The 15586-nt window shown below is 40.3% G+C and overlaps 1 protein-coding gene across 3 annotated transcripts in view; it reads right to left on the reverse strand.

The window, feature by feature from the left end:
- Positions 1 to 15586, reverse strand: part of slc39a14 (solute carrier family 39 member 14) — a 37915-nt gene that overhangs the window by 18718 nt on the left and 3611 nt on the right. For 2 of the 3 annotated variants that reach the window (XM_010903380.3, XM_010903379.3), the window contains exons 2-4: positions 1362 to 1504; positions 591 to 903; positions 1 to 178 (exon numbers count right to left, since the gene is read on the reverse strand). In XM_010903380.3, coding sequence (XP_010901682.1) covers positions 1 to 178; positions 591 to 866 — 454 coding nt within the window. In that variant the 5' untranslated portion in view covers positions 867 to 903; positions 1362 to 1504. Of the gene's footprint in view, positions 179 to 590; positions 904 to 1361; positions 1505 to 1619; positions 2781 to 15586 lie in introns of those variants that run through there. The other variant, XM_010903382.4, reaches the window with a different exon arrangement.

Raw genomic sequence — 15586 nt, forward strand, 5'->3', positions numbered from 1 at the left:
CTTCAGCAGGAGTGGGTTTGGTAGACGGCTCTTTGATGAGCTCCTCCTCTTTCTCCGCCCCACATGCGCCAATGTCCAACTGCTGCAGCATGGTGGGGCAGAGCTCCTGCAAGTCACGCCCATCCAGACGAGACTGCTCGTTCATACTGTACACGGCGAGCCTGTCTGCAGGTAAACACTAAAGAGGGAAACACCTTAGTCAATCAATTACACGGATATAATGGAAACCTCACACCGTAGCGCGCGTGGAGTCCCGCATGGCATTAAGCTCGCCAAACATCCCAGGTATTTGGCTGACTGAAGGCCAGAGGGCTACTTCTGTTGGTCCCCTTATATAAGGCTGAATTCATTCGAATATGCCAAAGATGTTTATGGGGTGTCTATATCCAACGTGTCATCCAGGCATTTCATTTGAGAAGTGAAACTTGTAAATGTCATCTCCCAGGAGTAGTTGTAGGTGTGGATATATGAGGAAATTACTATTGGAAAGATTGTGAATACTGCGGGCTGTCCAAACAAGGCTTAACATGTTTTATAGGTGCCATTGCCTTTCCCGCCCTCCTCATAAACCCCGGTAAAGATCTACTTACCCTGGACCGGTTCATTTTGGGCGGGGCGGACGGTGCCGTTGCTGTCCCCTCGGCTGCCGTGCCGTTCCCCCCCTGACCTGGAGCACTGAGTCGGGTGAGCAGAGAGCGGAGCTGGGGGACGGAGATGGTGGCGTTGTCCCCGTAGCGTTCCAGCAGGCCCTGCAGCACCTGGGCTGGGGAAGCCTGGTCCTCGTCTTGCGTCCTCCCCGGGGGACACTGGAGCAAGGCCAGGGCGAGGAGGACCGTCAGTTGGGCTGTGGTCAGCCTTTGGGTCATGACGGCGGTGGCTACTCTTCCGCTCACCGGGCGACGGCTGGGGAACAGAGGGGTAGTGGGGTGGGTTATCCGGAGGTCACTGAGGTGGGGGAAGTACACCATCACAGTCAGTGGTCTCCAAGAGGTCCTGGGCACCCAGCTGACCACTCACCTAAACATTACAGGGGCCCTCTTCAGATCACCTTGTGTAATGCCAGGACAATGAACAGAGGGAAAACTGAACCCCCAGTCTAAACACAATGACATCAGTCATCACCTCCACCTGGTTGAGCCCATACTAAAGGAAGTTGGGGAAGCTACAATGTCAGACACACACACGCACGGGCACACACACACACGCGCGCGCACACACACACAGACATGATTCAGTAAACTCCAGCTACGCCATGGCATTTGACTGATGACGAGTAGGGGGGGGGGGTAAATAAATGGAGAGGAAAGAATTTAAAACAACCTCCCTATTCATTGCGTTACACTGAGGTATGAAGGACTCACCTCCTCTAGACTCTGCGCAGCGGGTATTTGAGCGCCCGCGTTGAGTCCTCGGTACAAAGTCAAGCTCGTCGCTCCAACGTTCAGGAGAGCAAGAGAGACAGAAGAGACGGGTGTAAACTGAAGGCACTTCAGAATACTGTCATCTGCGGAAGAGACAAAAAAAACTTAAAAAAAGAAAAAGAAGGAAAAAAACATACTGAAGCAGAGTAGTAGCAGCGTGAGCGTCCAGCCAAAACAACGTGTACCCCCTTGCCTTACTGCACACTGAAGAACCAAGCAGCTGCTGCAAAGCCACAACAGTCTGGCAAAGAACTCTGGTCACGACCTCGACGAACATTCCTTGTTGATTCTGTTCTGTTTTTCAGACAAAACCTCATCTGGTTGTGACCAAGTCAAGAGGGCATTATCCCGTAGCAGGCCTGGTACAGTCTGACTGTCCCTGTCCGTCTCTCCCTCTCTTTGCCTCTTTGTGTTGTTTTTGGCTCAATGGGAGCTCTCCACGTAGAACCCTGTCATCAGGATATTGCGCACAGCGCATATAACTCAAGCCCGGGATATCGACAATTTAAAATTGGCCTCAGTGAGAGTGACCAGGAGGTAAGACTTTACTGTGAAGTCTGAACCTCAAATCAAAGATCCTCGGGTTGCCCTGGTGACTGACCCGGTGACACTGTTGGGATGACAAAACTGAAAGTAGTGAGGCAACAATACCAAACTCTTACAGTGGGAACTTGACTGTTATCCTTCATTACAAGTTGACGCATGAGACATTTGAAATGAAAGCAGTTTTTTAATATGGATCATTTCATGGCCAGTATTAGCTCAGTTCAAATTAACTGCTGCGTGATAATGTTTACCGTAGAATTCTGTTGTTCTCATGTCGATTCAGGCAATTTATAAGGGGTTGGGGCCATATGGCTCTGATATAAGAAAGACATCTTATTGTTTGCTGAATAGCGTTGGGTAAAGTGAACTCTTGTGGCTCATCAATGTTTCAAGGCAACACCTTCAGACCAGCTAGATGTGGAGCAGGTTTAGAGCAGGTGGTAGCCAGCTCATGCAGGCAGCCCATAGGAAACACAGTCCTGACTGACTCCTAATTGTCTGGTTCAATTGAAGTGCAGGTAAAAACATAGGCAGATAAAGCAGCTGCTGCTGAGTAAATGGAAATCAGAGCTGGGAATTGACAGGAGCCTAACATCATGGCATCACAAATACCAAAATTTTTAATACACTATATACATAGTGATACATCACCGGGACTTCATTGTACTTTGACGATCAATACATATTCCTCAATCCAACATTCAATGATTTCATCATTGATAGAAAATACGTCCTGAAGAGATGAGGGACAAGCTACAAAGGAAAACTACAGAGTTTTGGTGCAGTTATACTCAACTATTATCAAAATTATACTAATTATTTTGAATACGCACTGTAACAAGCACAAAAAATTATTCCCACATTACTAATGAAAATCTTAACTACTACAGGGCTTAACAATGTACTGATCAACTGTTCTCAGGCTGAAAGGCACTGTGATAAAACCGTCACTTTGGCAGAGCAGACACATCGTCAAGGTCCATACTACAGTCCAGAGGCTATTTCTAGACCAGCGATAAGGGGGGGGGGTCATGTCAGTCTGCTCTGGTCAACACCAGTCAGCCCGACTGGATTCAGGGGCACATTCAGCAGGAAGCCATATTCCAGAACGTTTAAACAGTGAGATAAAATTGCGAGGGGGGGCCCCATGTTGAACAAACATGCGACTGACATAATAAGAAATTGTGTCTACTCTATTGAATTGCTGAACATTCTGCAACTAAATGTGGCTCTGATTGCTGAGCTGCGATCAGGAAAAAAATTGAATTGGTCACAGATACTCTTAAACCAAAAACATAATAATTCTATATCAACATCAACCAAATATTAATGCATCCGATATTATTTTACGTAATACTAAACAATCATACCATACAGTGGATATAAAAAGTCTACACATCCCTGTTAAAATGCCTGGTTTTTGTGATGTAAAAGAATGAGACAAAGATAAATCATATCAGAACTTTTTCCACTTTTAATGTTACCTATAATGTGAACAATTCAATTGAAAAACAAACTGAAATCTATATTTTTTTAAATAAAAACATTACAATAAAATGGTTGCATGAGTATAACTGGGGATGTGGCTGTGTTCAGAATTAATTAATTAATCACATTCAAACTCATGTTAAATAGAAGTCATTACACACCTGCCATCATTTAAATTGACTCTGATTAATCACAAATAAAGTTCAGATGTTCTAGTAGGATTTTCCTGACATTTTCTTAGTTGCATCTCAGAGCAAAAGCTATGGCCCGCAGAGAGCTTCCAAAGCATCAAAGTGATCTCATTGTTGAAAGATATTAGTCAGGAGAAGGGTACAAAATAATTTATAAAGCATTAGATATACCATGTAACACAGTGAAGACAGTCATCATCAAGTGGAAAAAATATGACACACAGAGACATTACCAAGAACTGGAGGTCCCTCCAAAATTGATGAAAACACAAGAAGAAAACTGGTCAGAAAGGCTTCCAAGAGGCCAACATTAAAGGAACTGCAGGAATTTCTGGCAAGTACTGGCTGTGTGCTACATATGACAACAATCTCCCGTATTGTTCATAAGAATGGGCTATAGGGTAGGGTGGCAAGACTTTTCTTACAAAGAAAAACATACAAGCCCGGCTGAAGTTTGAAAATACAAACAAACATCAAGTCCCCCAAAAGCACGTGGGAAAATGTGTTATGGTCTGATGAAACCAAGGTTGAACTTTTTGGCCACAATTCCGAAGTATGGTACAAAAACAACACTGCGCATCACCCAAAGAACACCATACACAAAGTGAAGCATGGTGGTGGCAGAATCATGCTTTGGGGCTGTTTTTCCTTCAGTTGGAACCGGGACCTTAGTCAGGGTGGAGGGAATTATGAACGGTTCCAAATACCAGGCAATTTTGGTACAACACCTTCAGGTGTCTGTTAGAAAGCTGAAGATGAAGAAGTTGTTCACCTTTCAGCACGACAACAACCCAAAGCACCCATCCAAATCCACAAAAGCATGGCTTCACCAGAAGAAGATTAACGTTTTGGAATGGCCCAGCCAGAGACCAGACCTGAATCCAATTGAACATCTGTGGGGTGATCTGAAGAGGGCTGTGCACAGGAAATGTCCTCGCAACAGATCTGGAGCGCTTTTGCAAAGAGTGCCATGGTAATAGACTCCTACCCAAAAAAACTGTGCTGTAATAAAAGGTGCTTCAACAAAGTATTAGTTTATATTGTGAGATTTTTATTGTTTATTTTTCCCCCCTCAGAGATTTCAGTTTGGTTTTCAATTGAATTGTTCATGTAATAGGTCACATTAAAGGTAGGAAAAGTTCTGACATGATTTATCTATGTCTTATTATTTTACATCACAAGAACCTGCCATTTTAACACAGGTGTGTAGACTTTTTATATCCACTGTATAAAAACTCAACTTAAGATTAAGATATATTTTGAAACAGTACTTTCTACTCTTCTTTGAAAATAGCGAGAACTCAGCTTGTTTAATGAGTAAGGCAGTGTGTGTATACTTGCGTATACTTAAGTCAAAAGACAGGGGTAGAGGTTATGGAAAAACACACAAAAGGCACACCCACCACAACCACAGAACTGATATCACCGTTTTCCACCCTGCAGCATGGGCCCGTTGCTACAAAGAGTCGCAGAGTACGAGCACCAATCTAGGATCAATTTGACTTCAAAAAGATAAGAGGATTACATAGACAGATCCTAGATCGACCCTCTGAGATGCTGTAAGGAAAAAGGCCCAGGTCTGTCAGAGAAAAGCAGAATGACCTCTTCATTGATAATGTCACAGGGCAATGTTATCAGTTCCCATCCACACCAGTCCAGAACCAGATCACTCAAGTCCTCAGGAAACGTGTAATATAGTAAGCAGAAACATCAGTCCAGGATGTAATAGCTGTTAAAGGACAGCTGTTCTCCAATATCATGGTCTGTCTGGAACACCACAACACTTTGCTGTATGGCTCAGTTTTCAAAGCACGGTGCATCGCGTTTGCTAAATAAATGGCATATAGTGTACAGTATACGCCTGCCACTGTTCTAAAGGTTATCCAATGGAATGTAGGCTATCACAACACAGAGAGGACATCTCTGGGGAAAGTACAATGGTAGGAAATGAGATGGGGTTACAGTTAAACCCTTTTCACACAGGACTTGTGTTACTATAGAACATCAGTAATGTTGTTATTGCCTCAGCATTTCTGTTTTTCACATGAACATTTCAGACACTATTGGTTTTTGCAAAACTACAGGGATAACAAAAAGGAACAACTTTTAACATTGTGACAGAAATCTGGAGGCTGTTCTAGGTGTGAATTTACTTCAACTTTAATTTCAGAATAAGTGAAAATTAAATCAAAGAACCATGTAGAAAATGTATTAAGACATCCAAGCAACATCAGAAGGTTGTGTCTTGGTTAAATGGATGTCATGATTTGCTTGGGGTATATGACAATTAATCAATTCATTTGAAAATAATCATGTGGTCATTTGCAGTCACACAATCTCATTTAAGTTGCCAACCCAAAAATACAGCAAAGATATTTCATGCAACCGATCACAATAGGGATTATTAAAATAAAGTCCATGTAATGTGAAAACATAGGGATGCAATTTTGAATCCGTATATTGCATTGGTTCCATATCCTAAGATAAAATTTGTGCAGAAGCAGCACGTTAAAAACCCAGTACTAACCCTTAGAACACAGGACATATTTCGGGGGCTTTAAAGAAACGTTTAAAGAAACATTTCGGGGGCTGTTATATTAGCCTTATACAACTTTCAAAGTAAAGACTAGCAATATAGCAGTTTCGGAAGGTAGTTTGGTCTTCAAGTAAAACTTTCAATATAGAGCTTAAGACAGTTACATAAATAAGAATGGCATATCAACAGTTACTTTACTGAATTTGTCATTTTATGTCCGCAAGGAGCACAAGGATCATTGATGCTCAGCAATACAATGTGCCATAGAGGCATAAACATCACAGCATGAAACATCTAGAGAGAAAGCAAATCCTTAATGATGGCAGTACTCTTGACTGGACACGACTCAACCGGGAACTGAAGTCTGCATTGCATAAAGAAATAATAACCCTGTTTCGGCTACTGTAACTAGTTGCCTCCTGGCATACTATCCATTCCATAATGCTCAGGGAAACTGTGTCCTAAGCTGTTTATTAGCAAAGTTTGCCAACGAAAGTGTTGAATTGTGCATAAAGTTTCTTTGGTGAGATTTGGTGAAAGCAGACCTATTCTAGGCACACAACAGGAATGAGTCACCAGCAGCCCACTAAAGGAGAGTCATCACTCCACTTTTCCAAGATTCTGAATTAGACAAATCACAATGGTCCCAAACTGAATACGGCCTAATAAAACAAAAAACATTACAGGAATAGAATGAAAAGTAACTTGCCCGTTCGAAGACCATTTGTGAGGAGTGTTGATAAAAGCAGACGCTGAACTCAAGAGCTCCTTGAGTCATTCAGATGCTCAGACTGACAAAACTGCTATCATAGCCCATCTTATAGTGGCTGGGGTAGATAAGGGACAAAGCCTGCAATTCAAACCATATTGTAAGGGTAGTGGTGGTTCAAAACACAACCCTACTATTCTGTGGGAGTGTAATTATAGAGTTCAGTGAAGAGACATTAAAGAGCCTCAGGTGATGTTATCAACCAGCACTGCCTCTGTCATTAGATGACAGAGTATTTACTAGGCTATATCCTACCACCCATTCAGTTTGTCCGCTCTAGTGGACAGTCATATTTGATGCCACCGCTGTGCCTTTAGGAGAACATTCTGGGCTTTTCAATGATAAACACAGCAGTAAGGACAGGAGTGGTGGGACAGGAAGTCATCCAATTGGGGTCAATTCAACATGAATTAAATTCAAAACATTTTGGCCAATAAAAATACCTGGTACTTTTACTGCAGAGAATACAGATGAGTCAGGGAATGTTTGTCTGTGTTCTTTTTTCTGTGTTACTTAAAATATACTTTTACATGTCATTTGGTTAAACTATCTGCATCTAAAATCAAATGCTAAAATGTGGATGTCTGTTATAAAACTTACTTTGGATATTGAACAACAGTATTGGCGTGCTAACGGAATTACATAATGGGGCCTTGATCGGCACTGTACACAAATGCATAAATATAAACCTACTTTAGATGGGGATAGGGCTGCAGCTATCGATTATTTTGATAATTTATTATTCTATGGATTAAACGCTCGATTATTATTAATAATTGAAAAGAAATGGCTGGCAGCCTATGTGGTGTCACTTTTTACATTGAACCAAAAAATAAACTACACGCAAAGTCTTGGTACAATGTTTCATGAGCTGAAATAAAAATATATATATTTAAATGTAAACTGTTTCTCTGATTGGCACAAGCTTAAGCTGTGATGCCCACTATGGTACAGTACACCAGTACAATATAAATGTTCGCTGCTCTTCTCTAATAAGATTTACACAAAAACAACATTTGTTAATTTAAGCAATCAGCCTGAAAATAATGAACACTTCACATTTTTTCTTAGCAATGATTTAGTAATCTATGTCACTTCCTCATGGAATTAATACACTCACCTAAAGGATTATTAGGAACACCATACTAATACTGTGTTTGACCCCCTTTCGCCTTCAGAACTGCCTTAATTCTACGTGGCATTGATTCAACAAGGTGCTGAAAGCATTCTTTAGAAATGTTGGCCCATATTGATAGGATGACATCTTGCAGTTGATGGAGATTTGTGGGATGCACATCCAGGGCACGAAGCTCCTGTTCCACCACATCCCAAAGATGCTCTATTGGGTTGAGATCTATTGGGTGGGGGCCATTTCAGTACAGTGAACTCATTGTCATGTTCAAGAAACCAATTTGAAATGATTCGAGCTTTGTGACATGGTGCATTATCCTGCTGGAAGTAGCCATCAGAGGATGGGTACATGGTGGTCATAAAGGGATGGACATGGTCAGAAACAATGCTCAGGTAGGCCGTGGCATTTAAACAATGCCCAATTGGCACTTAGGGGCCTAAAGTGTACCAAGAAAACATCCCCCACACCATTATACCACCACCACCAGTCTGCACAGTGTTAACAAGGCATGATGGATCCATGTTCTCATTCTGTTTACGCCAAATTCTGACTCTACCATCTGAATGTCTCAACAGAAATCAAGACTCATCAGACCAGGCAACATTCTTCCAGTCTTTAACTGTCCAATTTTGGGGAGCTCGCGCAAATTATAGCCTCTTTTCCCTATTTGTAGTGGAGATGAGTGGTACCCGGTGGGGTCTTCTGCTGTTGTAGCCCATCCACCTCAAGGTTGTGCATGTTGTGGCTTCACAAATGCTTTGCTGCATACCTCGGTTGTAACGAGTGGTTATTTCAGTCAAAGTTGCTCTTCTATCAGCTTGAATCAGTCCTTGTCCTCTGACCTCTAGCATCAACAAGGCATTTTCGCCCATAGGACTGCCGCATACTGGATGTTTTTCCCTTTTCACACCATTCCTTGTAAACCCTATGAAATGGTTGTGCGTGAAAATCCCAGTAACTGAGCAGATTGTGAAATACTCAGACCGGCCCGTCTGGCACCAACAACCATGCCATGTTCAAAATTGCTTAAATCACCTTTCTTTCCCATTCTGACATTCAGTTTGGAGTTCAGGAGATTGTCTTGACCAGGACCACACCCCTAAATGCATTGAAGCAACTGCCATGTGATTGGTTGTTTAGATAATTGCATTAATGAGAAATTGAACAGGTGTTCCTAATAATCCTTTAGGTGAGTGTATGTTCAGTTCATAAAAATAATAGATAGCTAATGGACAGGACCGTGGATACATCACTGCTCATTCCACTCCAATACACACCAGTGTTGCCAGATGGGGCGGTTGAGCTCAATTGGGCTATATTTAATGACAGAGTGTGGGCTAAAATGGGCTTGGGCAGGTCAAATTACTGATAGGATTGTATAGAACAACTAGCATTCTAGGAGTTTTTTTGTGGAGTGCGTGTGCTCCAATCACCAAAATACTAAGCCCGTTCAAGAGTTTGTGATAGCTTTCTAACGTTCTTTGATACTAGCATGCCTTCCGTGTTTAAAATTTAGCTTATCCTAATCTGTATTATTGCTATATTTGTTGCTCTGTTTTGCTTTATATATTTTTTTTATTCTTACTACGTAGATGTGTGCCATGTCACAAGAATTTTATTGTGCAGGTTGATGCTGTGTTATTCAGTCCATTTGATAAATAAACTTTGAACTCCTGGATTTCCTTTGGATGGACTTCTGCTTGATCACATCTTGAACACACTGTTTGCATGCTCCCAGAGATTTTGGGTTGAAATTCAATTCTACCCACTCTGCAAATGGGACAATACCTCTGCCTCTCCAAAGTCGTATTGTGGGAGAATCAAAGGAGCAACTTCATCAGAGACATACAAAGTTTGCAAGAAACATTCTACAGAACACTGTGACCCACGTTCACTTAGAAGAGGGCTAAAGGTGATTGCAATTCCATCAAGTTACACAGTTCAACCCGTGGAGACATGACAGATTGTAAGTAATACTTCTGAATGCTATGTTATAATACACAAAGTCCACAATGCCTCCGGATATTCTGGGCAAGGGTTGGGGATTAACTGGTTCACCATCGACCCCTTTTGCTGCTGGCAAGCTTCTATTCGTTCAAAATCATCTGTGTATTATGGTTAGAAAAACTAAGGCTCTAAAAAAATATATTTTTAGGAATACAACATTGTCATCATGTTCTTTGAGGTAAACAGCACTTGTCTTTGGAGGGTTTTAAGAAACGTTTTCCACTTGCAATGCAGCTTTGTGATAGCAGTACGAACCGTATCCGAATCATGTATTTAGACAATGCTAATAACGTTAATTACAGACTGGGACAGAGCGGAAACAATTACTGTGTCTTCAGGATAATCTTTTGGTGAGTGGACTTTGAGAAAAATATTAATTTAGGACAAGTAATGAATTAGGCTAAATCTCAAATCACATACTATACACATATGGAAGCATATTGTTAACTTAATTCAAATGTTAATGCACAACCACCTTGCATTTTAATTTTCCACTTTTGCCTGTCTTATTTCAGCCAATACAACAATGTAAATGCAATCAATGTATTTCCATTTTAATTTTAATGTTCTGGTATTCACATTCGTTGTCAATATATATATTTTTTTATGAAAAGCCATTTGGCATTTCATTTTCAAAGTCATGCCCCGCTTCGTGGTTAACAAAATTCAGACATTAATTCAAAAGTGAAGTGAATGCAATTGAATTTCCACGCTCTAACGCTGATTTCCTATCTTAATGAAAATGACATTGTAATGCGATTGCATTTTCATTTTCTACAGCCCTGTCAGTCATTCTCTGAAGGCAAGCCACTTTAACATGCACAAAACACAATAGGGCTGTCAATCTTCATTTATAATGTTATTCAAATTGAATTGCTGATTATTTTTAATACTGGAGTTATATTCTAATATTAATCCAAAAATGTAGCACATCCACTTATTGTCACTAGACATCAATAGCAACCGCAGCGAGTTAGTCAACGTGGAGGGTACTGACTGGTGGCAAGTAAACTTTGAGCATACTATACAGTATTCAGTAGAGCCCGCATCTCCAAATTTGATGGGTGAAAGTGACAGATTCAATAATGACAGATTTCACAATGACTGCAACTATGATATAAATAGTGAATTATGAAATTGTGGAATAAAATCACTAAAATGTATGAATGCACCACTAAATGTTACATGTTCTGTTCATTCTTTTATTTATTTAAATTATACATTTCCCTATTTATTTATTTCATGGTGTATATGTTTATGGAATTAAGTTCCCAAAATCCCTCCGTACAAAGTGGGACATGACTTAGAAATTGAAATGCCAATTTTTATTTATACAGTGGATCAATAAAAATAAAGTGAGTACATGAAAATGAAAATCTCGATTGCATTTAAATTTTCATATTGACAAAAATATTGCAGGCAAAAGTGGAAAATGAAAATGCAATGTGGGATTGCATAAATATTTGAATTAAGTTAAAACATACGCTTCCGTACATACGTACCTCATGGGTGATGTTAATGTTCGTACCGTTTAAGATACCGTTAGTATCTTACTACTTGGAATAGTCCCATGCTAGAGAGACTGAAGACAAACTTTACACTGACAAAGCTATTTCATTTCATGGCACTACAATGTTAGTTGTTCTTTCATATATGAATGACATTGAGGACCAGCTCCAGGATGAAATGACTGAAGGGGCATTTTTTTAATCAATGGGGGGGGGGTCATATCTAATTAATTAACCATTTGCAGTGTTAAAGGAAACAAACTGGTGTGGGGGGGGGGGGCACAGATTCTATCTGGGCAGGCAAAGATGGCATGGATGCAATAACTATCAATATAGCAATATAGGTGATAATAACTGACTTTTTTGTGAAATGAGAAAACAAGAGAATCATGCAAACCCCTCTTTTACTGGGCAAGGGGCTGTGGTCTATATTACCTAAAAAAGCATGCACACATGCATACTTTGAAAATGCATCAGAAATAGTAGACCATACGGGCACTTTTTGTATACTTTTTTCAGCGTACTATGGTTTGGGACATATTTTGGCATTCAAATCAGTATTCACCGCTTTTCCATCCTTGGACCACTTTTAATAAGTACTGGCCCCTGCAGACCAGGAACACCCGACAAGGGCTGCAGTTTTGGAGATGCTCTGACCCAGTCATCTAGCCATCACAATTTGGACCTTGTCAAAGTCAAGTCCTTACGCTTGCCCACTTTTCCTGCTTCTAACCCATCAACTTTGGGGAAAGAATGTTCCCTTGCTGCCTAATATATTCCACCCATGGACAGGTTCCACTGAAAATGAGATTATCTGTGTTATTGACTCCACCAGTCAGGGGTCATATAGTTATGGCTGATCAGTGTATTGTACAATTTTGACACTAATACCGTTGCTAGGGGCAGTAATACCTAGATGCCATCTATTCTGAATGGTTTAACAATAAAGGAAGGAATATATTTTTTTTTCTCTGTATAATTCCACACACTGCCTAATGAGCTAAAACTCTTAAACAAGACAGACCAAATTTGGTTGGACAATACCTGAAAAACACATACTAATCTTAGGCAGATGTAGGTCAACTGTTAACCTCATAAAAGAGAAAGGAAACAATGTTTCAAGAGGTGGATACTGCCACCAGCTTAACCAGTGGGGTATAATGTGTTTGCCTTAGAAACGCATCTCTAAGACATCTCCATAAACAGTAATATGAATTACCATTGGGCACAATGTGGTAATTCTGTCACTAGTGGTCCACAGCCAGTTAAGTACAACAGATGAGAGTATATTACCTTATAAACAGGTAGTTCAAATCTGTAATTATGGTAGGCTAAAGAGTGTGGTATTGACCATATACAACAACCCCTCATACTGCATTCTACTCCGTGTTCTACTCTAGTGGGTTTCAGATGTTGGTTCATGGCCCAAAAAATGTAGATGCAGGAGAGACTACTTGAAAACCACAGCTCTATAATATTGAACTGTCCTCTGCTATACAGACTGGGGAGTTGGCAAATAGAAAGTGAAACTAATCTTCTGCATTTAGGCAATAAAAACATCAAAGTAAATGCTAGACTAGAAACAAGATATAACATGCGAGTAAATAAATGTGGGATGCCCAATATATCGGCCACCACTCGGTTTTAGGCAATTATAGGCAAAAAATGAACAATCAGTATTGGCTATTACCATATGATTTATAAATGTTCCATTCATTATCATACTTATATTTGTGATTCTATTGTTATTAATACAACAGTAGTATGTACACTACCATTCAGAAGTTTGGGGTCACTTTGAAATTGATCAGAAATAAAGTGTAGACATTGTTAAATGACTATTTGTAGCAAGAAGCAGCTGATTTTTAATGGAAGATATACTTAGGGGTACAGAGGTCCATTATCTGCAACCATCAGTGCTGTGTTTCAATGGCATTTTGTGTGTGCTAATCCAAGTTCAACATTTTAAAAGGAAAATTGATCATTAGAACACCCTTTTGCAAGTATGTCAACACAGCTGTAATCCATTGTGCTGATTAAAGTAGCAATAAAATTGGCTTTCTTTAGACTAGTTGAGTATCTGGAGCATCAGCAATAGTGTGTTCAATTACAGGCTCATAATGGCCAGAAACTCAGAACTTTCTTCTGATACTCATCAATTTATTCTTGTTCTGAGAGGTGAAGGCTATTCCAATGCGAGAAATTGCCAAGAAACTGTAGACCTTGTACAACTTTCTTTCTAACCAGAATGAAAAGAGAAGTGGGAGGCCCCAGTGCACAACTGAGCTAGAGGACAATTATATTAGAATGTCTAATTTGAGAAACAGATGCCTCACAGGTCCTCAACTGGCAGCTTCATTAAATAGTATCCGCAAAACACAAGTCTCAGCATCCACAGTGAATAGGCAAATCCAGGATGCGGGCCTTCTAGGCAGAGTTGCAAAGAAAAGGCCATCTCTCAGACTAGCCAGTAAAAAGCAAAAGAACAGACAATAGACAGAGGAAGATTGGAAAAATTTGTTTGGACAGATAGGTTTGAAGTATTCAGATCATAAAGAAGAACATTAGTCAAACAAAGAACAAATGAAAAGATGCCGGACGAGTGCCTGATACCATCTGTCAAGCATGGTGGAGGCAATGTGATGGTCTGGGGGTGCTCTGGTAGTCATGAAATGGGAGATTTGCACAGGGTAAAAGGGATATTGAAGAAAGAAGGCTATCACTCCATTTAGCAACGCCATGCAATACCCTGCGGACAGCACTTAAGTGTAGCCATTTTTCCTACAACAGGACAATGGCCCAAAGCACAGCTCCAAACTATGCAAGATCTATTTAGGGAAGACGCAGTAAGCTGTTATTCTGTCTATAATGGAGTGGACAGCACAGTCACCGGATCTCAACCCTATTGAGCTGTGGGAGCAGCTTGAAAGTATGGTATGTAAGAAGTGCCCATCAAAGCAATGAAATTTGTTAGAGGTGCTTCAAGAAGAATGGATTGAAATCTCATCAGATTACCTCAACAAATTGACAACTAGTCAAAAGTCTGTAAGGCTGTAATTGGTGCAAATGGAGGATTCTTTGACAAAAGCACTTTGAAGGACACAATTGTCAATTAAAAAGTATTTCTAACCTTGTCAATTACGATATTTCCTATTCATTTCGCTATATTTCCAATTCAAACTCATTTCAAGTATGTTTTCATGGAAAACAAGGACATTTCTAAGTGACCAGAAACGGATTGAATTTGGATTTGCTGAAATTAGAAGCATCAGACGCAACATTTTTGCCGAGAAAGTAAGCGGAGTTGGTCAAAGAGAGTGAATTTCTTTGAGTGACTGACTACCCAAATGTAAATATTGTAGTGGCTAGAGACAGACTGCCACCCAGTAGACTGGTTATCCAATCTGGCCAGGGACAAGAAAGATATGTTGAGGATAAGCTGACAAGCATCAGTAGCTGCATACAGTAAACCAAGCAAACCAAAAGCATCGGCTGAACTGTCCGTGGAGGCAGGAAATTCACGACAGATGTGGTACAGTTTACAGGCCTTTGAAATGCAGAGCTAAATTCCACCATTATGGAACACTGCTTGGGTCTTCATGACGCTAAATTAAAGTGTTAAATAACACTATCGGTATGTAATCATGCGGGACAGTTGAGCTGCACACCGGTCGTTACAGGAAAGGCGGCCTACAGTACTTTGGTTGTGGCTAGAAGAAATAAAACTTCCATTCCCTTTCTCAAAGCAGTTTATTCACTATGCTGTTAAGCTATTCATTCAGTTGTGCACACCTACGCAACCATGTTATTGTAAGGTTTTTATTTTTCCCCCTCGAAGATTTCAGTTTGTTTTTCAATTGAATTGTTCACATTATAGGTCACATTAAAAGTGGAAAAAGTTCTGACATGATTTGTCTCATTCTTTTACATCACAAAAACCTGGCATTTTAACAGGGGTGTGTAGACTTTTTATATCTACTGTACCTTA

Source organism: Esox lucius, chromosome 13, assembly GCF_011004845.1.
Source record: "Esox lucius isolate fEsoLuc1 chromosome 13, fEsoLuc1.pri, whole genome shotgun sequence".
NCBI classification, from domain to species: domain Eukaryota; kingdom Metazoa; phylum Chordata; class Actinopteri; order Esociformes; family Esocidae; genus Esox; species Esox lucius.